The sequence below is a fragment of the Thamnophis elegans genome, chromosome 2, assembly GCF_009769535.1.
Source record: "Thamnophis elegans isolate rThaEle1 chromosome 2, rThaEle1.pri, whole genome shotgun sequence".
In the NCBI taxonomy this organism is placed as follows: domain Eukaryota; kingdom Metazoa; phylum Chordata; class Lepidosauria; order Squamata; family Colubridae; genus Thamnophis; species Thamnophis elegans.
The window spans coordinates 91,840,114-91,865,937 of NC_045542.1; the positions used below are offsets into that span (position 1 = coordinate 91,840,114).

Here is a 25,824-nt window from a genome sequence, read left to right on the forward strand (position 1 = left end):
GCGCGGGATTGAAGGGGAGGAGGAGGGGAGAAAAATATGTTTGCTGCAGAGAAATGCCACGCTCGCTATAGAGGGCGAGCCTCTTTTTGCATGTCTAACACGCCGGGAAAAGAGACGCTACCCAGAGTACACCAGTAAGGAAAATGGCTTGCATAAGATGTATCTTGTCTCTGAATTCAAACAACGTTAGGATCGCCTTCTTCACAGGCTTTGGGGAGAGAAGGGGGTTCTGATTAATCGGGCAATTGCAATTTCTACAGATGGGTCCAGCATTAAGGCAGATGGAATTCTGTTGAAGTGTTTCTGAGTAAGCATGTTTATGAGACTAGAGTGCAGCAAGAACGTGAATGCCCCCTCCTCTAGCGCACACAAAAAATGTACTTAATCCTTAATAGAATGCAACCTAACCCAATGTTTTCCCAGCTTTTTCTGGAAAATGAATGTTATTATGTGTCTTGGGTTTAAATAAAAATGCAGCCTTTAAACTTACATCACTTTCCTCCACTGTGGCAAGGAAGTGATTAGATTAATACACAGAATATCCAAAGAAAATCACTTTTGAGGTCATGTTCATCTCACGGTATAAAGGGCCCAGGCTAGGGAAGACTGACTCAAGTTAGTCCGTATCATCCAGGTAGGATGATATGAATATCTAAATAACCTAATTAGAACTTGGTCCAGCATTCTTGAGCAGTTGTCATGAGCCCACCATAGAGATTTGTCCTGACCTTCTTTAATTCTGTCTCCATCTAGCATGGATAATGAATAATGCCACGGAAATGTTATTTTAATTTCCACTGTGTTGTTGGTGTAGCATCCTTCCGAAGCCCTAATGAAAATGGAAAGTAAGATTTAACAGCTTGGAAAAATGCTGGCTATTGCCTCATAACCTGCAAGATGGTGCTAATGAAAAGTTTCTGGCTGCGGTAGTAGCTGTTGCTGCTGCTGCAGCAGCAGAAGGTAGAAAAAAGAAATTATACCCAATTTTCTAAAGTGACAAACTCCCACAAAAATAACCAAGTTTTATTGACATCTAATGCAGAAAAATTGTTCCTCTCTAGAAGTCACCACAAAAATCTACTAATTACCTATGTGAGGTTACTCCAAAATAGCTGTCAAAATTGACAGCTTCAGTTAGCCTAATAGTAGGGCCTATTCCTGCTTGCCAAAAGTCAAGGAAGGCCCCACCAGAGAGGGCAGACCTGGCACTAGTAAACATTAGCACCAGCAGCAGCAATGAACAAGAGCTCAAAACCTCAGATGGGTCATATGACTTAAATGAAAGGCAACATCCCACTGAATCTAACTTTCTGACCATATATGGATAACTATAATTTTCCCAGGTTTTTTTTTAAAAGAACATTATCTTCTGGCTCAATGAAATATGATCTTTTATGTATGAAAAAGCTTTGCTTGCCTCCTGTCCCTCAGCAAATGTTGTTTCATTAAATAAAGTATAACACTGAATGTTTCATTCTTCTGATGTGGCATACATGGTTTTCTTGTGTTTTTAGTTTTCAGTGTTGAGATCTGCAAACCACAGTGTGTGCCTTTATGCCAGATGCACAGCAACCATTTCATTCTCATAATAACAGTAACTTGGTAACTAGTTACCAATTCCTCTTTGTCCTCTAAGTGTGGGTTTTCTTAAATCCTTTGAAAGAGGAAGGTTAATCTGATTAACCTCTGATGAGTAATTTATTTTTAAAAGTGCAATCTCGTATGAAAATTGGGCATCTGTCTAACGCACATTATGGCAAGGACTAACTTAACTTCTCATCATGAACATTAACTGCTAATTATTCCAAAGCCGGAATTCTCAGTTTATTCCAAAACAGCTTTCCTTCTTCAAAGCAGCCTTCTATTTATGTTGAACTACATTTTTGCTATCATTCCAAACAATTATAACCATCAGATTGGGAGTTGCTCTAAAGCAGTGGGTCTCAGCCTTCCTAATGCCACGACCCTTTAATACAGTTCCTCATGTTGTGGTGACCCCCAACCATATAATTATTTTATGTTTTCTGTATTTTTTTTGAAAATATGTGTTTTCCAGTGGTCTTAGATGACCCGTGAAAGCGTCGTTCGACCCCCCCCCAAAGGGGTCCCAACCACTCCTCTAAAGCATATGTCTATTATAATTCTTCCTTTTCTGAAAATCTTTGACATGACACCTGACTTTTTTTTTAATCAGCACTTGTTTTATTTTATACTGTTTTGGGAACTCAATACATTTTTGTAATAACATTCCAAGGCTACTATCATGATAATTTGGGAATAAAAATTAATGTATTCCTTGACATAATTAGATTGTTTCACTGTATTTCGGATGCATTATAGACCCAGCTGTAGAAAAGGCTTTAATTTTGGGAAAGATGGAAGGAAAGCTCTCTGCCAGGAGAGTTTAAGAATTTAAAAAAGTATTTTGGAATACAGGTAGTCCTCAATTTACAACTGTTCATTCAATGTCCATTTGAGTCTGTTCAAGTCCCTGCTTGAAGTTACAGCTGTTGCAGTACCCCTACAGTCACATGATCAAAATTTGAGCATTTGACGACATGCCCACCCTTACAGCTGCAAGGGCACAGCAGTCCAGCCCTCCCCAACCTGGCCCATTGGTATGTATAAAGCTGCCATGGCTCTTTAGGCCTTAGCCTGCCCTCTGGCTAGGTTTCTCCACCACCCAGGCCCTCTTTCTATCCTGCCATCCCCAAGTTGACTTCTCTGTATCTTTTTCTGCAGTTGCTAAAAGAGCCTTTCTAGTTTTCAGTTTCAGTTTAATAAAATTTGTATGCCGCCCACTCCCATTGGGACTCTGGGCGGCTCACAGGCAAGATAAAAAGCATTTAAAAATTTAAGATAAGAGATACAATTATTAAAATTACACACCATCCATTCTGTCTAAGAGGGGCTGGATATTAATCAACAGTCCCAGGCCTGCCGGAACAGCCAAGTCTTGGTGGCTTTACGGAAGGCCGGGAGCGTGGTAAGGGTCTGGATCTCTATGGGTAGATCGTTCCACAGGGCTGGCGCAGCTACAGTGAAGGCCCTCCCCCCGGGGGGCCGCCAGCCGGCATTGTCCGGTCGATGGCACCCGGAGGAGGCCCAACCTGTGCGATCTTATTGGGTTTTGGGAGGTAAGTGGCAGGAGGCGGTCTCTCAGGTAGCCAGGTCCTAAACCATGTAGGGCTTTAAAAGTAACGACTAGCACCTTGAAGCGCGTCCGGAGACCAATGGTGAGCCAGTGCAGCTCGCGGAGGATGGGTGTAACATGGGTGTATCTAGGTACACCCAATATCGCTTGCACGGCTGCATTCTGGACCACCTGCAGTCTTTGAACACTCTTCAGGGGCAGCCCCATGTAGAGCGCGTTACAGTAATCCAGTCTTGAGGTGACGAGGGCAGGAGTGACCATTCGAAGTGCCTCCCGGTCCAGGTAGGGCCGCAACTGGTGCACCAGGCAAACCTGGGCTTTTGCCCCCCTGGTCACAGCTGACAGATGGTGTTCTAACGTCAGCTGCGGGTCCAGGAGGACACCCAAATTGCGGGCCCTCTCTGAGGGGTGTATAATTTCACCCCACAGGCTAAGAAGTGGAATGTCTGGACTATCCTTGGGAGGCAGCATCAATAGCCACTCAGTCTTGTCTGGATTGAGTGCAAGCTTGTTCGTTCCCATCCAGACCCTGACAGCCTCCAGGCCCTGGCACATCACTTCCACTGCTTCGCTGAGTTGGCATGGGGCGGACAGATACAATTGAGTATCATCCGCATATTGATGATATTTGATCCTGTGCCGGCGTATGATCTCACCCAGCGGCTTCATGTAGATATTAAATAGGAGGGGGGACAGGACTGAACCCTGCGGCACCCCATATTTGAGGGGCCTAGGGGTCGATCTCTGTCCCGCAACCAACACCGACTGCGACCTGTCCGAGAGGTAGGAGGAGAACCACCTTAAGACGGTGACTCCCACTCCCACCTCCCGTAACCGTCGCAGAAGGATAACATGGTCGATGGTATCGAAGGCCGCTGAGAGTTTTCTAGCCTTCAGCATGATCGCTTTGCCTAGCTTTTAGGCCGAAAAGGTTAGAAAAGTTCTGAAGGCTAGAAAGGCGATTTTTCTATTTCATTCCGAAGGCTAGAAAGGCTCTTTTCTCTTTTGTTCTAGAAAGATAAAGCCTAGAAAGGCTCTTTTTCAGACCAGAATGCTGGTGAAGGCAATCATTTTGTAGGCTAGAAAGGCAGTGGTACAAAAAGGCAAAAGTAAGTCAACCCAAAATAGGGTGGGTTGGGAAAAGGGCTCGGACTTCCCTGGTGGACTTCCCTGGTGTGGTAGAGTGTGGAGAGGGGCCAGTCCTCCCAGCTTTGGCAGTTTCCCCATGCCAGTGGGCCTGTATATTATTTGTTTGTTTTTATTATTTTTACAAATTACTCAAGATGGGAAACATATCCAATATACCTTCCTCCTCTTGCTTTCCTCACAACTCACCCCTGTGAGGTAAGTTGGGCTGAGGGAGAATGACTGGCCCCAGGTCACTCACCTGACTTTTATGGCTAAGGTGGGACTAGAACACATGATCTCTCAGAGGCCTTAGCTATGAAAGTCAGGTGGGCCTCTCGCTTTCTAACATGGTATCTTAACCACTAGACCAAAATGACACTAAACTTTAAAAGGTACAGGTACAATTACAGGTACCTGTATCTCTACCATGGAAGGCCTCCCAGAGCCTCCCTCACCCCCTGTGCCAGCCTTTTGTGGTCAAAGCGTGAGCCATATGACCATTTAGCCAATTGGGAGAGCTGGGATTGTGGTCATTGAAAAAAGCAGTCACATGGTCACCTCACTTAAGGACCGTTTTGGTCAATAACCAAGATTCTGGTCCCAGTTGGGGTTGTAAGTCGAAAAACCAAGTGTAAACAGATAACAGGTGATTAGGGTGTTGATTTGGGAATGTTATAAACAGACTAAGGGGCTAGATTAATTTGAAATAATAATCTTCCTTTCTAAAAACACTCCTTTATCATTTGTCATGTTTACAAATCAAAATCCATATTTAGGATCTAAAGTGAGCATCTTGAAAGTCTGGAGAAGTAAGGCAGAAAATAAGATGCAAGTATAAAAGCAGATTAATTGCTAGAAAGCAAGATCAAGAAAAAGGCGTAATGAAGAGCCACGGTGGCGCAGTGGTTAGAATGCAGTACTGCAGGCTACTTCTGCTGATCACCGGCTGCTAGCAGTTTGGCAGTTTGGATCTCACCAGACTCAAGGTTGACTCAGCCTTCCAGCCTTCCGAGGTCAGTAAAAAGAGGACCCAGATGGTTGGAGGCAATGTGCTGACTCTGTAAACCGCTTAGAGAGGGCTGTGAAACAGTACATAAGTCTAAATCCTATTGCTATTGCTATGAAGAACAATTGAAAAAGAATACCGTACCTGACTTCAGGTCAAATAATAGGCGTTGATTTGTGTTTTTATCCAGCTTTGATCATTCTGATTGAAGCATCAATCTTCAGTATTTTCTTTTCATTCATGACATTCATGAATAGGTACCATGATGGCTTATTGTATGAATAGCAGTTTTTTAAAGTCTATTTTTAAAACCCATCTTCAAATTGTCCTTGGGTTACTATGTTACCCAATTCTGCAACCTACTGATTGAAGAGAGAACAGCAAAAGACTCAACCTTTCTATTCAGTCATTTTTGTCTGAGAATATCTGAGTATTTTAATACACATCTGCCCTTGTCACTTCCTGAACTTTCTCCAGATCCTTTTCATCAGTTTCTCAATGGCCTGCAGCTGTCCAGCCTCCAAGACCTCCAGATGATTCTGCAGCTGCCCATTAGGAGAGCACAGACTATAAAATTCAAATAGTGCCCTCCTTCCCTCACCCACTGTGCATATTTTCCTTAGATGGACAGACTATTTATAGCTTTCTCTCCCTCTATTCACAAACTTCAGCATAAAGACATTGCAGAGTTAGAAGGGAAAAGAAAATAACAGCGAACAGACATTTCTAAGAATGAGAAATGACCTGCCCCCAAGCTTTGCAGAGTTCCAGCATTTCCAAAATAAACTGCAATTCTGCAAGGACTATGCTGTAGCTGCTCTACAGTAAGACTATTGTGGGATATCATGGGATTCACACCAATCTGGAACTAGCTCCAAAGCCCTATATAGACCACCCTCAGGTTAATTGAATATATTTGTATGTTTCCATCAGGAGATTATTTTCTACGCAGCCCCCAAATTAGCTTTTTCTAAGATTGATTCACCTAAATCAAAATATGGCATACATTAAAATGATTAAGGAAATGTTGGTTGCAAAGTACACCAGAATGAGTTTTTATGCAGCATTAAATAATTATTTCAAGATCTTTGGTTTTGCTTTCATTTGCTTGTCCCTGCACATAACTGAAGTTTGTAAGGTAAGAGCTTACATGTAAAACATCTTTCAGTTTCTTCGCCTAGTAGCCATGTTAATATGCATTCCTCCAGTTCCCAAGCTGGCAAAAAAAGTATGCTTTAAAAAAAATGAATAAGTGACATACAAAAGTAAAAATTATACATTGAATACTGAAGAAAAAGACAAAAAATAAAAACAAAGATTCATAAGATAAATATAAATGACTATCTGAATGAAACTCAATTGTTGAGATTATCATCAAATCTGGACCATATGCTGCCATTATGTTTAATCAGAAGAGTTGACGCAGAATGGACATGATAGCACTCTTCAAATATCTGAAAGGATATCACATATAGAAGAAAATCTGGGTCTTCTCTTTCTGTTTCAGATGCCAGTCTGGAGTTCCATCATCTCCCTCTTTCAGATGGTTTCTCGTCGGAAAGTAATAACTGCCAATGGCTACAGAGAATCACACCTGCACCGCTGTCTTACTGTCCTGGATTTAGTAGCCTTTGGGGTGGGCAGTACTCTAGGTGCAGGGGTGTATGTCTTAGCAGGGGAAGTAGCCAGGAATATCTCGGGACCTAGTATTATCCTTTCCTTTTTTATTGCTGCTATGGTATCCATTTTGGCAGGATTGTGTTATGCTGAATTTGGAGCCCGGGTGCCTCTGACAGGATCAGCATATCTGTACAGCTACATCACAGTTGGAGAGCTGTGTGCATTCGTCACTGGGTGGAACCTGCTATTGTCCTATGTAATTGGTATTATCATGGCATGAGTGTCTCCATTCTAGTACTGTGTTAGATTTCAATTATATCAGGGCTCTTTAGGCCTAAGAAAAGATAACCAGACAGTGCTTAAGTAGATGTGAATTTCTAGAGAGAATAAAGTTTAGTATTGTAGCCTGTTTAGCTTCCAAACCCCATCTCTTTGGGCTGCCCTGGAAAATGCCATTGTTGAAAATGCTGTCGAATCTAAAGACCTTCTGCCATGCAGCGTAGACTAGGCAAGAGAAACACTAGCGTAATTCTGCCCATGAGGTTTCTTTTTTGACCTGTGAATGCTTGGAGGCACAAAGCCAACTCACTGAAGTGGCAGCTTTGTAGTAAGCCCTCTTCTGCTTGTGTGGGTCTGTGTGAAATTGAAGAATTGGACTCTGCATCTTAGGTTGTATAAGAGTGGGGTGTTAAAAGTGATGGAGTGAGTTTGTTTATTTTTTCAATTTCTATAGCCACCCATCTCAAGTCATACACTAAATTTTTGTCTTAGGCTGCCTCTGAACTTACAACTCCTTCCCCTTCTTTTTTTCTTCTCCTCTTCCTCCTCCGCCCCTCCTCCCCTTCCTGCATAGAATCCAGCAATTATCAACATCTTCCTGTGCAATGTAAATGTGTGCTCAAAGAAGAGATGATAGGACTGTGCAAATATATTGTTCTTTAAATTTGATATGCTCTGCCTGATATATGACAATGTTTAGTATACCTGGTTTGTTCTCTATAGGAGCTTCCAGTATAGCCAGAGCATGGAGTGCTACTTTCGATGAGATTTTGGGCAAAAACCTGGGGAATGTTTTCAACATACATCTGACCCTGAACATCCCAGGTCTGGCTGAATATCCAGATATCTTTGCTGTTTGCCTAATTTTTCTGGTGACAAGTATGTTTTCACGATTCTTTCTCAATCTTGTAACTATTAGAAACCAACCCCATGTCAATTTAACCATTTTTCTAGAAGCAAACAATTTTATCTTCTCACTATGCCCTTTGTTCTTCATCTTAGGCAGCCCTAAATGATGATATCAGAATCTCAGTTACAGTTACCCAACCCTGCAGCTGCCACTCACAAGCTCACTAGATTTACTGCTGCTGTTGTTATTATGCCTGCTAGCATGCCCTGTGTTTTCAGGACAAGGAATGGCTTCTTATTCATTATTGAATTAATGTGCATGGATGTGAATTTTGGGTGTTAAATTCCAACTCATTGGGAGGACATAGGGTTTGAAAAAGCTACAGGAAGACATTGACATTTGCTAAGTACTAAAGTACTAAATCAAAGGTTGTTATTTGCTTTCCAAATCTCCCCGAGCTTTAAAAAGTGAGATTCTTCTAAATATTTTCTAGCTATCTTCCCAGATATGTTTTGTGTAACAATATAACATGCCTGCTTTATTTCAGAGCAGACCATGTTCCATTTGGGTTATACAGACTGCTTTCAGAACTCCAGAAACCTTTCACAGCATTGCTGGGAGATACTGAAGATTGCACTGAAGACATTTGACATGGAAAACCTGCATTCTGATCTGTAGTCCCTTTAACAACAAGCACCTCCACAATCCATTATTACTTTATTTGAAGTGCTTGATGTAGCCCCATCCTTTAAAATTGTAATGTACCCTAACCTAGAGATAAGACTCCCACTCTCCTTGGTTTCTACCATAAAAGTTGCTAAGACTTGGCTTGGGTTCTAGGCCTAGGCACTGCTGAAATTCTGCCTATTGGGGAGTATTATTTTGGTCTGGACAATTAGGTAGTTTTAATTTTTAATCTATGTATTAGACTTATTGAATGCCGCTCAGAATCTTTTTGGTGTTAGGTGGCATTCGCAAATCCAATAAATAAATAAAATATCTCTATTTGGTTCTTTTGGTAATTATATTTTACAAGCTATTTAGAACCAGCAAGGGTACTTTCAGTTTGCAAAGGGAGCTTTTTCTACACTATGTCCAGATATTCTTGACATATGCTTTCAGACGGTGCCATATGCAATTCATTAAGCATAGTGCCTAACAACAATAAGATCTTAGCACAAATTTAATTATGTTTTTTTTTACTCCACAGGCCTCCTCTCCATAGGTATAAAAGAATCTACTACAGTGAATAAAGTCTTTACAACTATTAATTTGGTCATCCTTATCTTCATAACAATTAGTGGGTTATTGAAAGGAGATCTGAAAAATTGGAGATTAAGTCAAAATGATCTGCAAAGGCTAACTGACAGTAACCTTAGGTAAGAAACTAGTTTAATCAGTGCTCATGTAAAAACCAACAAATGTCCACAAAATATATTTTCAAAAGATTCAGAATCAGTTTACAAAAAAAGAAAGAAAAAGCTTTAAGTATGTGAATGTTCTCTGCAAGGTACCATATTTATGGTACTTCTGTTTATTGTTAGAATTTATTTCATTTGTGAGCTGAATCTCTCCTTTTCTAGAGAAATCAGGATAGCATGTATCTGGAGAAATAGGTTAAGTTAAAGAAGAATGATGGACTTCACAGATAAACTAGGATTTGAATTTAACATTTCCCAGTTTAACATTCCTTCTTCTATACTCCATAGCACTTTAATTTATTTTAGAAGTTAAATTCAACAAGATTACCCTAGGAAAAAAAACACTCCTTTAAAATACTTTCTTTCTATCCTTGAACATCCACTGTTTTCCTATCTATACTTTTGTTGTACATCCTCCTTTCATTCATACATCTTTCACAGGCCCCAATTCAATCAACTGTACCAATTCAGGTCTTTCTCAGATTGATTGATTTAATGTGGGTTTTTTTCCCCAAAGTAACCAAACTGTGGCTGGCAATGAAACCTGGAAATATGGAACTGGAGGGTTCATGCCCTATGGCTTTTCAGGCACTCTGGCTGGAGCTGCTACATGTTTCTATGCTTTTGTTGGATTTGATTGCATTGCAACTACAGGTAAGAACAGTGCCAGATTAAGGCCAATTGATGTCTTACACATGGCCTAACAATGGTGCCCTTGGCCCTTCCAGGTCTCAACAAGAACTGGAAAATATTGCATGGCAGTGAAAAAGTTAAGGGCAAGATAGCAGGGGGACGACTCTATGGTGCCCTCTTCCCTTGGCACCATAAGCATGTACTTATTTTGCTTAATGGTTAATCCATGGATAAGTAAGGGCAATGCAAATCTGAATTATTGATACTCCTATTTGGCAGTTATGGCATTCAGCCTGCTTATTTGAGATAATTATTTCTCATAATATCTGCCTGGCTGATCGGATCCTACAGAGTTATACACTCTGGGTTCCTTTGTTTAAACAATATCATCTACTTGGACCCTGGAAATGTGCCTCTTCTGTATCAGTGCCTGCCTTTTGGAATGAGGTTCCCCCCCCCCCAAGATCTGGATGGCCATCACTCTGCTGTTGTTTAGATGAACTGTGAAGACCCAGACCTTTGGCAAGGTAGAGTGAGACCCCTTAATTTATTGAGCTTGCTCCCCCACTTTTATCTTAATTGGAATTTATTTGTTTAATTGTGGTGAGCCAGCCAGAGATGTTGAGAGTTGAGCAGTGTACAAATTTAACAAATTATTATTATATAAATTGATGTGACTTCAAGAAGAGATATAGGTCCTTTTAAAGCTATCCTATGTTCGATTGGTCTAACAGGAAGATAGAAAATGCTCTACATTTTTATGTCTGAAATAAGATAATTAGACAATACTTTGCCAGATATAAATTAGCCCATGAAATTTAGTCATATGGAGATAGAGTGGTAAGCATTACACCAGAGGTGGTATTCAGCAGGTTCTGACCCGTTCTGGAGAACCAGAAGCGGAAATTTTGAGTAGTTCGGAGTCTCGGAGAACTGGAAATACCACCTCTGACTGGCCCTGCCCCTATCTATTCTCTGCCTCCCGAGTCCCAGCTGATCAGGAGAAAATGAGGATTTTGCAGTACCTTCCCCTGGAGTGCAGTGGGAATGGAGATTTTACAGTATCTTTCTCCTGCCACGCCCACCAAGCCACGCCCACAGAACTGGTAGTAAAAAAAATTGAATCCCACCATTGGATCACACACTCCCACCCTACTGAAAGAAACGGATTGATTAGGAGACAGGCCTTTTTCAGAGTTCTTTCCCTGAGGCATTTATGTCCCCTAATCACTGAGTCTAGAAGCAACTTAAAGCCATATTATTTCAGTGTTTCCAATCCCAGTGAGTGACCAGTGGTACCTAAAAGAGGATTTCCTTTGGGCTTTATTTCTCTTTCATAATTTGGTTTTGCATCTGTGCACAATTCATATAATTATTAAATAAATAATCAGAAGTATGAAAGTGTATATATTTCAAAGTGATCTTGGGGATTCTCATGTCTGCATTTAACAGGTGAAGAAGTGAAGGATCCTCATAAATCTATCCCCCTGGGAATCATTTTCTCACTTCTCATCTGTTTCCTGATATATTTTGGTGTTTCTTCTGCCTTGACCCTTATGATGCCCTACCACCTTTTGGATCCACTAAGCCCATTACCAGTGGCTTTTGAATATATTGGATGGAGATCAGCCAAGTACGTTGTTGCTGTGGGATCACTCTGTGCACTTACAACCAGGTAAAGGTATCTCGTATCCTTATGTTTTAAGAACATAACAAGAACCATCTTGCCTAGGATGTTTTAACTATAACCATACAGCAGAGGTGGGTTCCTATCAGTTCACACCTATTCGGTAGAACCGGTTCGTCAAATCTACCGAACTGGTTAGAAGAGGTTCCACCAGTGGACCCGGAAAGCAGGCCAGACCTACAGAAGAGGTTCCAAATTTTTTTGAAACCCACCACTGGTCCTTGGATATGATTATTCTACACTATCATGCTCATATTTATAAAACTCAGTGCCTCTGTGAAAGGTAAGGATGACTACTGCGTTTGTGGTGCAATCAGAACATTGCGTGTGTTGAAATTGTTTTAACGCAAACCAAAGATGGCTTTTAAAAAACAAGTTTACATCATATTCCTATACATGCATGCCAGTGCTGTGTGTGAGGTAATTTAAGGAGGTTCTGACAAGTGTCGTCAGCATCTTCATATCAGTCACATGGGTGGCAAGCCACTCCCATCTGGTCACATGGGCGTCAAGCCATTCCCACAAAGGAGGCCACACCCACAGAGTAGGTTCGAACAATTTTTGAAAACCACTACTGCCATACAGATATGTCCAAGACCATGACAAAGGCAGGAAGGCAACATGTCACACAATGTTGCTTGCTAACCATTTATTTTAAAGGTTGTGAAACTTGGGTTCTATTTAAATGTCATTAACAGACACTGGTAGATCAGCACTTAATAAATTTATATGTGGCAATCACTATATTTCAGGATAGCAAATTCTGTAAATGAATTATGCATTTTGTGAGCAGATTTTTCCATCTGATTATTTTGAGTCCACGGCCATTCATTATAATTCATTGGTTTTGATTTTTTTAGACAAAATACAGTAATTGATTATTGTTCATTTTACTCGGCTTCTCTGATGATTTGAAGCAGTTTACATAAGAACAGGATTAAAACAAAAATAACAATGAAACGAAAGAGGGCAGATACTGTACATAATACATTTTAGCTTGCCCATCCTTTATGTCAGTGGTCCCCAACCCCCGGTCCGCGGACCGGTGCCGGGCCGTGGAGTACCTGGCACCGGGCCGCGCAGCGGCGGGGGCCATGATCGCTCTTTTAAATCCGCTCCTCTTAAATGCATTTCTCTCCCCCCCCTTTGGTCCCACCCTCGGCTCTCTCTCCCTCCCTCCCTCGCCGTCTCCTCCCTTCTCTCTCCCCCCTCCCGCACCGATCCATCGCCAGGGAAAGAGAGAGTGAGAGAATGAGAGAGGAGAGAGAGAGGGAGAGAGGGAGGGAGTCAAGAAAACTGTTCCGGCCGCCGCTGAAATGACTCAGTAACTTTTGCGCTTGGATCTGCTTTTTCAAACCTCCCCCAATCATCATCGCCTTCCTACCCGCCCTGCCGCGCTTGGTCTGGCTCTTTTCTTTTTTTGCTCTCTCCTCGGCTTTTCCTGCTTTCTCCCTGCAATTTTGTCACCCAGATGCATGCTGTGGTTCGCGAGTGCGGCTCGGTTTTATGTGTCCGCTTCTCTCCCTTTCTCTCCACACACCCCCCACCTCCATTTAATTATTTTTTTTTAAAAGAAAGAAAACCGTAGTTCTGCCAATTGCAAAAAAAAAAAAAGTGTGTGTGCGTGCATATCTGCCGGCGGGTGTGTGTTTGTGTGGTGTGTGTGTGTGTGTGTATGCGCGCGCGGAGAGAGACTGGTTGGAAAGGAAGGACAGGACTGGCGGTGTGTGTTTCTGCAGCCCCTCCGGTGGAGGCTACACTAGCCGTCAGATCTGGTGTTTTTTTTTTCCCCTCTCCTTTTTCCGGCAGGTCGTTTTAATCCTTGCTAATTACTTTCTGTTCTTCGCTTGCCAGCTTCCTTCCCACCCTCCTTCCTCCTCCTCCCCCTCCCCCCCGGCCGGGTGCGCCCCCCCCGCTTTTACTCCCAAACAGTTATATATTTATATATATATTTATTTTCTCTCTCTCCACGGCATTCGCGTGCTCCGCGCTCTTGTATTTTATTTTGTAAGGCATGTTTAAATACAATAAAATAAAAGTTGTTTAATCAAAACAATCTGATATATAAACAATCAATGTGTCGTCGCGAACAATGCCCCCCCACCCCTGCGCACGCTCAGCGGGCCACGGTAAAATTATCAAAGGCTGACTGGTCCGTGGCGATAAAAAGGTTGGGGACCACTGCTTTATGTGATCGGCTTCTTAATGGACCTGCTTTGCTTATTACTGTATAAGAACAAATCACTATAAGTATAAAACTTCCTTTCTCATGTGTCTCAGGTATGTCAAGTACATGTTGCAGATCATTTTACTTATTATCAGGTATGGCATAATGGAGGTTAAAATACAATGATCTCCTAAAACACTCTTTTATCATCAAGCTCTATAAGAAGTATATCATTCTCAAAATATCAATTCCATGATTCACATTTTTCCTGAAGCTGTAGATTTTTTCTTCTCTTGCAAAATTTATTCCAGTGCATGTAATGCAGATTGCCACAGGAAACAAAGAGTTATTAACAGAGATATTTTACTCTTGTCTTGGGGTTATTTTGTAGCTTATTGGGTTCTATGTTCCCAATGCCACGAATTTTATATGCAATGGCCAGGGATGGACTTCTCTTTCATGTTTTGGCCAGAGTGAACTGCCAACAAAATCCAGTTATTGCAACTTTGGTATCTGGAGCAGTTTCAGGTAAGTCTAGGTATTGTTTTTCCAGAAAAAATAACTATGAGCATAAATATTCCTTGAGTTGAACTTGACCATTTTTGGATCATGGCTAGGGGTGTCCATACTTCAGAAACAGTTTAGAAATGCTTTTGACCCTATCGTAAGTTGACTCCCTGAAGTAGTGCCTTTTTTTATAGTCTCACTCAAAACCAGAACGTTGGGTGCTTTACTGAACAGCAGAGAGGTGCTGATTTCAGAGTACTCTGAATTATTTTCAAAGTGCACCCCCTGTTCACACAGAATTTCTCCCTTACCTAATTTCTAACTCAAGAGACTGAAACCATGGCAAGAGCTGTTTTGGGCAAAGTAATGAAGATCTTGTCCTTATACAGATGTCTATAATAATATAAATTATTCAATTGATTTTCTTGCAGTAAATACCCTTTTCTGTTTTCAAAGCACTGCTGGCTGTCCTTTTCGATCTGAAGGTCTTGGTTGATGTGATGTCTATTGGAACACTGCTGGCCTACACTTTAGTTGCTCTTTCCATTCTACTTCTCAGGTAATACAGTAACCTGCACTGTAATTATTGTTACCAAATTGAATACTGTTCCAGATATTCATACAGTTCTTTGGATATAGAATGTCTCAATATTAGAAGACTACTAATGATGTATTATCGTGTAATGTATTATTTTCCATATTCAGTTAATTTCCACAAATAGCGTTGATGCTCCTGGAGCATTGGGTCATTACTCCCATGGAGATTTTCCTTGCAGTTTCATATTTCTGCATCTTCCTTTCCCTCTTTACCCAACTGTCATTTTCTTACATGTGGAAATTTTAGGGAGGAATTTGAATCAGAATCCAAAACCACAAGCTATAGTTTAGTATGCTAATATGTCTCCATGGCCTCCCTTGGCCTTCTTAATTCTCTGAAAATGACTTTATTTGCAGTGGCTCTGACATATTACTAACACCACCTGAGTATGCCAATTCCATAGAAATAAGAAATAAGACACCATTGATTTTTTGTTCAATTCTTTTGCAGGTACCAACCTGATCCTAGTTCTCCAGACCCAATAGAAAAGACAACTGTAAGTAGAATGGCCTGGATAGACCTCCTCATACACCCTGATATAATCCCATCCCATCACTCTTCCCGACTAGTAGTATACGCAGTATTTATTCTTGGTAAGTGTTGGGCACATTTAGAATTGTGAGAGCATGCTTTTGGTTTCTTTAGAAAATGGATGTCATGGCGAAAGATTTACCTAGTTAAAATGACCATTGGCTTACCTGAAGGGTGCTTTTCTGTACGCTGTGAGGAGAGTCCAAGCATGGCTTAAATTCTGTCTGATTGCCCTGGACTGAATTGAAAGATCTTTAGCCACGCCGCCTCTTCCAGCTCCTCAGATTTTTCAATGAAGGTATGGGCCTGTAACACTGTTCAAACGTGGTTCCATTGAGTCTGTTCTTAGTTCAAGTCAACATAGATTGTATAAGTCAAGTCCGGTAATAAAGTCACAATCCACATCAAGAAATGCAATGCGTATAAACATGGAAACTGTGAGAGAGAGACCCTAGGGCGGGGTTGGATTCTCCTCGCAGCGTACAGAAAAGGACCCTTCAGGTAAGCCAATGGTCATTTTCCTGTACGCTGCTTGGAGAGTCCAAGCATGGGACATACCTAAGCTAAATGTCACTAGGGCAGAAAGAACCTGATTCAATGGTCTCTCCAGTGGTATGAATACCCTGAAGGACGTGTCTCCCAAAGGCTGCTTCCGCTGACGCAAACTTGTCAAATTTGTAAGCTCGGACAAACTGGGATGGCGAAGCCCATGTAGCCGCTCTGCAGATCTCTTCTATGGGCGCTTGAGTTGCCCAGGCTGCTGTGGATGCGACGCTCCTCGTAGAGTCGGCCGTGATACATCATGGCACCTGTTTAGACTGGAGCTGATAGGGAAGGGCGATGCAAGCATGCAACCATCGGCCAATGGTGGTGGAGGTGACTTTGCACCCCATGGTAGCTAGCAGGTTGAAAGGAAATGAAAAGCGATTCCAATCGCCTGAACACCGCGGTGCGCTTGATGTATTTGCGAATGGTTCAACGCACGTCCAGCTTGTGCCATCTGCATTCCGTAAGATGTCTTGGGTGAGGACAAAAGTCCAGAAGAATGACTTCCTGGCTCTGATGAAACAAAGAGTTGACCTTTGGAAGAAATGAAGGATCCAAGCAGAGGACGACCCTGTCTGGATGTCTGACACACAAGTCCTCCCTGACTGACAAGGCCGCCATCCCCCAAATCCTATGTGCAGAAGTGATTGTGGTCAGGAATACTGTCTTGAAAGTTAGGTGCTTCAAGTCACAGGTACGAATTGACTCAAACGGAGCCTTGACTAGAGCCCGAAGCACAACATTCAACTCCCACATCGGGTATCAATGAATGACCGGGGGCCATAAGTTGGAAGCTCCCTCCAGGAAGCTGCGGACCTTAGAATGACATGCTAGGGATAGGTGATCGCTGGGACAGAGGACGGTGGACAGTGCCACAACTTGGTGACGTAACGTGTTGGCCGCCAATCCCTGGTCCAATCCTTCTTGCAAAAAGTCCAAAGCTTGTGGTATAGCGACTGAAGCGGGGTTTATCTGCTTAGGTGTGCACCATTTTGCAAAGGCTGACCAGGTAGCCTCGTAGATTCTGGTAGTAGATGGTCGATGTGCTGCCTGGATGGTTTGGATGGCCTTTGAGGAGAGCCTGTCCCTCTCTAGGAGGTCCCTCTCAAGTGCCAAACGGCAAATTGCAACCATTGGGGTTCCGGATGTGATAGGGCCCCCTGGCTGAGAGAGACCTCCTCTGGACAACTCCTCCACAGCTTGGTCATGGAGAGGCTCACGAGGTTGGCAACCAGGCCCGTCTGGGCCAAAATGGTGCTACGAGAAGAACTTCCGCCTGTTCTGTGAGGATCTTTCAGATGACACTGGGAAGGAGAGGCAGCTGTGGAAACGCATAGAGGAGGCCTGGTGGCCAGCGGCAAAGCAGAGCGTTGACCCCCTCTGCCCTCGGGGACTTGTACCTGGAGAAGAAGCGAGGGAGGTGAGTGTTCTCTGGGGTGGCAAACAAGTTGACTGAGGGATGGCTGAACCTTCATGTGATCTTGAGGAAGATGTCCGAGTGCAGACACTACTCCAAATGATCGATCGTGGCCTGAACATTGCTCACCCTGGAAATGTGCTCCGCTCGAAGGGACGACAGATGTTTCTCCGCCCACTTTCCCAGGTGTCCCGCCTCCGCCATCAGGGATTTGGCGTGAGTGCCCCCCTAGCAGTTGACATGTACCTTGGTGGCCACATTGTCCATTAACAGCATCATGTGTTGGCCCTGGGGGGTCATTTGAAAGTGAACGAGAGCTAGCCTCGCCGCTTTTAATTCCAGCCAATTTATGCTGTGTTTTTTTTAAATTATTTTTTTTTCAAACTAACACAAACACACAACAAATATAACATAAAAGCCTCTTCAACTACATATAGTGTGTCGATTGGTTACAAGGTCTTTCTGTGTCTTTTCCATAGTCATCACTTGGATTTTATCAAAATTCACATATTGTCAATCAAGATATCTTTGTATACATTGTTATTATGCTTCCTTTGTTTGATTATCACTATTGTCTCTCCATTTTAGACAAGGTATTCTTAATATATAACCATTAATATTATAATGATTCATTATGTCATCTTCAATATATCCAATAATAAAGACTTATTTTTTTATCCTATTCTAAGTCATTCTATTATTTTAGCATTAATAACATTCTCTAATAATTTTCAATTCCATGTTTTCCCCATTATTAGTATCATCAATCTAATATACATGTATACAAATTGTTATAATTATTAAACATCCATTAAGTCTAGCTATTATTACATCCTTTCAATATAAGGCATATTAAATTTGAAGTAAATTTATATTATGACATTTCATTACATCATCCTGAAATCATCCAATGATATTATGTCTTTATATTCTATTCTATATAGAATTGTTTATCTTTTATAAAAAGGCTTTTCAACATCATCTTAGTAACGGCAATGGCGTGACGGCTGGGTCCTCGCACCACTGACCGTCGCGCCAAACTCTGAAACTAGCGCAAGCAGCTGGGCCCCCTTTCCGCTGACTGCTGCGTCAATACACAATGTGAACGCAGCAGCTCCCAAGCCGGCTCGTGTCCTCCAGTAAATCGGAGAAGCCCCCGCACCCGGAGAAGCCTGGAACAAGCATCAGCAACAAGCAGAAGCCAGGGAATCAAAAACAACTTTAAACAGACCTTATTTTCTTGCAGGATGGAAAATTATCTGGTTGGAAAGTCCAAATTAAGGTTAAATTTCTGTTGATATTCTGGAACCACTAAAAACATGTCCATCTGAGAATCGGGAAGAGGAGGCGTGGCTAAAGATCTTTCAATTCAGTCCAGGGCAGTCAGACAGAATTTAACCCATGTTTGGATTCTCCAAGCAGCGTACAGGAAAATAGTAGGCATGACCTGTCAGAAACATTCATTAGATAGATAGCCAATTGGTTGCTTTCTATCACCACCTCTAGCCCTTCAGGATATTCTCTAATGTTCCTTTTTTCTTTAAATCTTCAGCCACCTACTCTTTTTATTTTTATTTTTTTCTAATAATGCTTATGGGAATCCTAGAGCTATTATTGTCAATATAAGAACATTAGAGGGATTGTTTTGAAATTAGCCAGCTTTTTACCTTCCCTTCCTTCCATTTTTTTAAAAATAATCTTTAAAATTTAAGTAATAGGGAGCCTGAAATGTCCATGGGCATATTCATGGGTTCAATTGACAGATAATATCCAAAATATAAAATACTAAGTAGAAAAATAAGGAAACACAGATTAAAAAAATACTAAACTTATTAAGAATCAACACGAGAAGAGAAAGAGCTATCCCATAACTATGATTCTAAAGGTAAAGAAAGTTTGCTCCAATATAATCCCTGAGAAAGAACATTCCATAAATTGGAACAATGTAGGGAAATGTTATTTTTATATGGAGAAAGACATCTTAAAGTATTTTCAAAACATTACTACCAAAGCATTCCAATAGTTTTATAATAGGTTTCTGAAGCTTTAAAAAGTTTGAAAATTACCGTATATACTCGAGTATAGGCCGACCCGAATATAAGCCGAGGCACCTAATTTTACCACAAAAAACTGGAAAAGTTATTGACTCGAGTATAAGCCTAGGGTGGGAAATGCAGCAGCTACCGATAAATTTCAAAAATAAAAATAGATACCAATAATGCCATTGCCCATTGAATAACATATACAGCCTGCCTGTGCCCATTAAATATACAGTAGCCATTGTAAAAATTTGCTCTGCATAACAAATTATTATCACACAATACCGGTGTATTCAATGAAATACTTCACTCACCTCATGATGCTGATGTCCCGCTGTGATGATGATGTCCCGCCTCCTATGACACATGGCACAGTGATTCCTATCATTGGATCACTGTACCAGAGGAGGTGGGACATCGCTATGTGGCTGCTTGCCATAACAAGGAGGAGGTGGGACATCGTTGCAGAGCGGGAGGAGGGGGAGGAAGGGGAATCGTAAGATAGCCCTGCATTACATTAGAACGTGAGGAGGGGGGATGGTGTGGTGCACGCTGCGCGGCAAACTGACACAGAGGGAGGGGAAACTCACAGGGGCGCTGGGCCATTCACGAGCGTCACCCAGCGGCATGGCCCCGCCCCTTTTTCTCCTCCATTTCGGACAAATTTTTCACTGACTCGAGTATAAGCCGAGGTGGCTTTTTTCAGCCCAAAAAGTGGGCTGAAAAACTAGGCTTATACTTGAGTATATACAGTAAGATCAGTGTGTCAAAAATTATGCAGATTTATAATTTAATCACAAATATTATCATGCACTAGTTAAAAAAATTAACTGTTGTAATTTGCACCATTTATATTTACATTTATAGATATGCTTTTTAAATTAAAACATAATCATAGTGTGAACTCCTCTGGTTAAATCCAACCACCTTAAAAGCAAAAAGCTCTCTCAGACTGCAAGCAGTTATTTTAAGGTAATAAAATTCAAATCACCAGCATCCTATGTAATCTAGATTTCATTGTGTTCATCGTCATTGAGTCCATGACCAAACATAACATCCATATTGATGCTCTTGGGCACCATTACTTCTGAGCTTGTTATTTACTAAATGTATAAAAACAGATAAGAAAAGTGTTGCATCAAATAAATGCATAAATATGGATTAAATATTACAGCTATCACTTGGAATAGAAACAGCCAGATCATATGTGTGTTGTACAACATTCAAAACTGCCATATAACCCTATAAAAATGGCACAACTAGCTTAATGATTTACAACAGTTTTACTACTTCCTAAAGGATTTTAGATTAAACAATCATGCCATTCTGCCTCACGCTTTTCATTGCATGTAAAGGGATGTATAGGATAGTCCGGTCCTTTATGAGGAAAATGTGCCTGTCCCCTGCATGCTTTTCACAGATTATGTTCTATCCAGCTCTTCTCATCTGTGTTGTGTGCGTGCTGACCTCCATAAAATTGCCATGTTTGACATCTGGGACTCTGTGGTGTGTTGTCTGCCTTTTTTTCAACTTGCTGGGGATTCTACTGGCATCGCTGGTCATTTGGAGACAGCCTCAAAATCAGAAGAAAGTACATTTCATGGTAAGCAGCAAAAGGCTTGGTTAGCAAGCCAAATATGTGCATAAGGTATGAACACTGGGCGGCCACCAATTCATGAACTGAAGTAGTTTTCATCTACAAATGAAGCAGATTTGTTCAGTTTTTGTTGTTCCTGTTACCAATCTCTATCCTCTCCTTATTTCAAATCACTACAGACACTTGACCTCATTCTAAACCAATGGTTGACAAATCTAACAAGTTTTATGCACCCCTGACATGTTCCAGTGGCAGAATGGAGTTTAAAAAACACTTTGACACTGTTGACATATTTCCTGGGTAGGTTGTTTGTTAATGCTGAGATTAAGTTTAGTTGGGTAGAATCTCCTGAAGGCTACACCTGTGAAGAGAATGCCCAATACCTGTTTCTTTGTACTCTATTCTGTTTCTCTAGTTGTTTTTTTAAGTCAAAGTGTATATTTTTTAAACGGAGCTGCCTCTTCTTTTTTTGTCCCTCTCATGATTCAAAGCTGTTCTATACTTTCAGTAGTTTAGCATTTACTCAATGATTTGAAGAATTCTGCCCATGGTGGTAGCGTTGTTGTTAAGACAACATGGTGGAGTGGTGGTGGTGATGGCATGTTATTTAGGCATAAGATGGGAGTTGTGTAATCTGGGTTTGCATAGATTTTAAGAAATACATTGGATATTTTAAGTCTATGCAAAGCTTAAAACACCCATTAACCACTCTCTCATGTTGCAGAAAATGATCAGATAATTTTGACTTCACCCATTTTCGAAGAGTTTGGGAATCTCAAAAAAATGTTGGTATGTCATATGAGGCCTATAGAAGACCACACTTTTATTAAAGTCTAAGGCCTAAATATATATGTGTGTTAATTTAGGTACCATGCCTGCCATTCCTACCGATCTTCAGTATCTTCGTCAATAGCTTTCTGATGGCCCAATTGAGCTATGAGACCTGGGTTCTGTTCTCAGTATGGTTGCTTATTGGTAAGTGCAGAAATGTACTTAATAGGCTTCAAATCGTGATTTGTCAATCTGTGTCCCTTGAATACCTGATAAGATAAAATTCTTGATTATTATCTCACCAGAGTTACTAAATTCTAATTATGACTTATTCTTTGACAGAAGAAAGGATTATAGAACAAGGAAAGTCAATTCTGAGACACTTTGTCAAATTCCATTCCTGCTTATCTCACCTTTGTTTTGGTTGCAACTTTTTCTGTTCCTCGAAGTTACAAAGAGCTATTTGATAGTGGAGTCAGTTATCCAGAAGGGTGATTGATTCTCCTTTATTGGATGTGTCCAAATGGAGGCTAAACTACCATTTGTCTGAGATGCTTGAATGTGGATTTCTTCACTGTGCAGGGAGATGGATTCTGTTGTCTAAATAACCTCTTCCTATTCTGTTTTTTGGTTTCTGGGGCTATAGGGCAGATTAAATTTTAAATTAAAACATTGGTTAATGCATCTACCAGGGGTATCACTGATGCTTTTCAATTAAATCTGTTTGCACCTCATCAAAACAATGAGATGTACAGGCCATCAAGGACCTGTGCAGTGTAATTCAGATCCAGATCATATATTACTCATAAAATAAGGATGCTACTGTACTGGCCAATAACACCAGAAATGTAGTTCTTTCATTATTATGCTGTTATGGTTTGAGGTTTTGATTTAGTGAGTTGTGAACCATTGTTTAATCTTGGTTTGCTGGACAAACCACAACTGGCTGGAGTTGAAAGCAAATAAGATACATTTTGGCTTACCACTATGTTGATTTTGGTCAATTGTAGGTAAATTAATTATGACTCAGGGATGAGGTATTAACTTTGATAACCTTGATAAAAAGCATTTTATTTACAAAGTCAGCCATAGACTATATCACTATAAATGTTATTTTATATGGGTGTTTGTGATGGAGTTATTCTCCTTATACGTTTTGAGTGGAAAAGAGTGATGCTGCTATCCTATGTGTTTCAGGTTTTCTCATTTACTTTGGCTATGGAATTCGTCACAGCACAGAAAACAAGAAGAACAAAGATTCATCTCTAGAGAAAACAACTCATTTAATAAATGAGTTAATCCGTAAATGAGCACGGATTCAAATGTCACTTTTAAAAAATGACTCTAAGGAAACCATGGTGTGAAATGGCTTATTTCATAACAATGTTATCCATTTACTTCTATTTCTCAATAGGTAACAGAAATGAAAGCCAGTTTAGTATAGAAGTTAGGACATTAGACTAGAAACCTAGAGTCCATTAATTCTAGTCTCACAAATCTCACATCTTTGTGACTTTAAGACAGTCCTTTTCTCTCAACCTAAGGAAGGAGGCAAGGGCAAACTACGTCCAAAAAAATCCCCCCCCCCCAAAACCCTTGCCAACAAAATTGCAGGGAATAGTCCAGACAGTTACCAAGAATCAAAAACTGACTTGGAAGAAAATTAGAGCAACAACAGATAATTAAATCATGTTCGCTAGATGAAGGTTGCGGTAGAGGACAAACTAACCCATAAACTGACCAAGTGTTCTTAAACTCTGGTGTTCCCACAACCTGCATATAGGGTTTGGGTAATAACAACCCAACAATTGTTAAAAGAAAACAGCTATAAAAACAACAGAAAAAGGTAACAACCGAAAGAACAGACTTGTTTGTGCTAAACAAGGTAAAGGGGAACCAAAGTTACAAGAATCTCAAATACAGTATATTTTACAAGCTAGACTAAAGAAGGAGGTGATTGCAGCGATGTTGGACCTAATGATTCCACCCTTGCTGAGGCAGGTCTAGCAAGCCTGCAGGAATCCTTGGCTGAACCTACTAACAGGCCTTTTAGATTCTGAGGTTTACCCACCCAGTCCCAAGCAGAGGCATGTTTTAAAGATACAGCATCAGAGGGCTGAACTTCACAAGTCAGACCAGTCAAGCAGCAGGCAGACAGGAGAATAGACTCCAATGAGCAACATAGCTGATCTGTGCTTCTGGGAGGTGGTTCAGCCTGGCTCCTTGATTGGCCTCCCTGAAAAAAAGAATGTGGTAAAAATTTTCTAGTCTCAAGTTCTGCCATGGTGCTTACCTTGTGTGGTGCTTTGAATTCCAGATTTCACGTTATTGTGCCTCTTGTTCTTTTTTGGGAGGAAGAGGGATTTGTTATGTTTGTCAGACTCCTAGCCTTGATCTGTGCCATGTCTTTATTTTGTTACAGTTGTCATCTCTAGCTCTAGGTAAAAAAAGGACACTTGGCTTCCAAAACCTCTGCGTTAGCAGATCTCTGGACTTTTGGCTTGCTTGATGGTTGGAAGACTGCAGAGCCAGTGCAGAAAACCTACACATTACCAAAATGGTGGAGCTTGAATCACAATGCCATGAACATCATCCTGAGCATTCCCTACCCCTTACATATTTTTCTGTAATGTTTCATCACTTTGGTATCTTCATAGCTAGTATAAGGCACTCCTGAGAGTAGAGGCAGCTGATATTTGAATCTATAATGGCCAGAGTGTTGGAAAAAAGGAGACATGTTTCTTTGATTTCCAATTTTTCCAAATCTCAGCTCCCAAATCACCAAGCAACCCTTTAACAGCATCTTTTCAGACCAGAAACAAGTGCAGTGTCCCTTGTGCCTTTTTTGGAGAGCCAGAAATTGCTCTTGTTTTCACTTGGAGCTACTAGGCAGGATGTAGGTAGTGAGATGAGTTTGCCTTGCAGAACAATTTTTCCAAACCTTTGGTCTACAGGTGATCTGTGGCATTATTCTCTTTGAGAAGTGAACAAAAGACTATCGTGATCCACGAATAATGATGGGGCTGGTTTCTCAGAATGGCTAAGAGAAAAATGAAGCAATAATAAGCAATGGCTCGTCTTGCTGGCTGGTTAGCCTACCCCTAAATAATTTCCTTTTCTTATAGATACCAGCATAAGGGTAGGAAAAGAATTACATTGTCAATGATCCACATTTGTTTTAGCTACAGTTTTATGTAAGCCTTCATATTTTTTAATTCATTATTCTGTCTTTCATAACAATCACAAGACAACTTGTACAAATTTAAAACACAAAGAAAAGCAATAGTAGGAATAATAATAGGGATAAGAGCAGTGGTGAAATTCAAAAACTTTTTACTACTGGTTCTGTGGGCATGGCTTGGTGGGTGTGGCAGGGGAAAGAAACTGCAAAATCTCCATTCCCACCTCACTCCAGGGGAAGGATATTGCAAAATATCCATTCCTACCCCACTCTGGGGTTAGTCCGAGGTACTTTTTACCGGTTCTACGAACTACTCAAAATTTCCGCTACCGGTTCTCCAAAACCTGTGAGAACCTGCTGGATTTCACCCCTGGATAAGAGAGTTTGCTGGCTATTTATATATAGCTCATCCAAACAGTAAATTTCAGTCTCTGAACACACTTTCTCAACCCCTTTTCATAGTAGAAGATATTTGCTTTGTTTTCATGATATCGACTACGTATGGTTTTGGAATTTGGATTAAGGAGAGTGTCTCTTTTAGGAAATGGGTAGAAATGTTCTTCTGTTACTGAACATAAAGTATTGCCATTACTAAATGTTTGCACCTCATGAAAAGGACCATTATCCGATTGTAGATCAGACCAGGTCTAGCCCTCACTTTTAGCTGCACCAACATGTAAATACTACCTTCC

General features: G+C 41.0%; 1 protein-coding gene across 1 annotated transcript; it reads left to right on the forward strand.

Moving 5' to 3' along the window:
* The first annotated feature begins 46 nt into the window (after positions 1-46).
* On the forward strand, positions 47-25,330 carry LOC116503002 (cationic amino acid transporter 2-like). The gene is made up of 11 exons (XM_032209086.1): positions 47-134; positions 6,796-8,066; positions 9,248-9,416; positions 9,976-10,112; positions 11,544-11,766; positions 14,337-14,473; positions 14,909-15,011; positions 15,501-15,643; positions 21,020-21,186; positions 22,047-22,155; positions 23,149-25,330. The coding sequence occupies exons 2-11, from the start codon at positions 7,874-7,876 to the stop codon at positions 23,259-23,261; spliced, it is 1,494 nt and encodes a 497-aa protein (XP_032064977.1). The 5' UTR covers positions 47-134; positions 6,796-7,873; the 3' UTR covers positions 23,262-25,330.
* Positions 25,331-25,824: the final 494 nt, after the last annotated feature.

Coding starts and splice junctions, on each gene's coding strand:
- LOC116503002 (XM_032209086.1), top strand. CDS start 7,874: ATGACAATGTTTAGTATACCTGGTTTGTTCTCTATAGGAGCTTCCAGT. Junction 14,474..14,908: donor GGTATCTGGAGCAGTTTCAG/GTAAGTCTAGGT, acceptor CTGTTTTCAAAG/CACTGCTGGCTGTCCTTTTC. Junction 22,156..23,148: donor CTCAGTATGGTTGCTTATTG/GTAAGTGCAGAA, acceptor TATGTGTTTCAG/GTTTTCTCATTTACTTTGGC.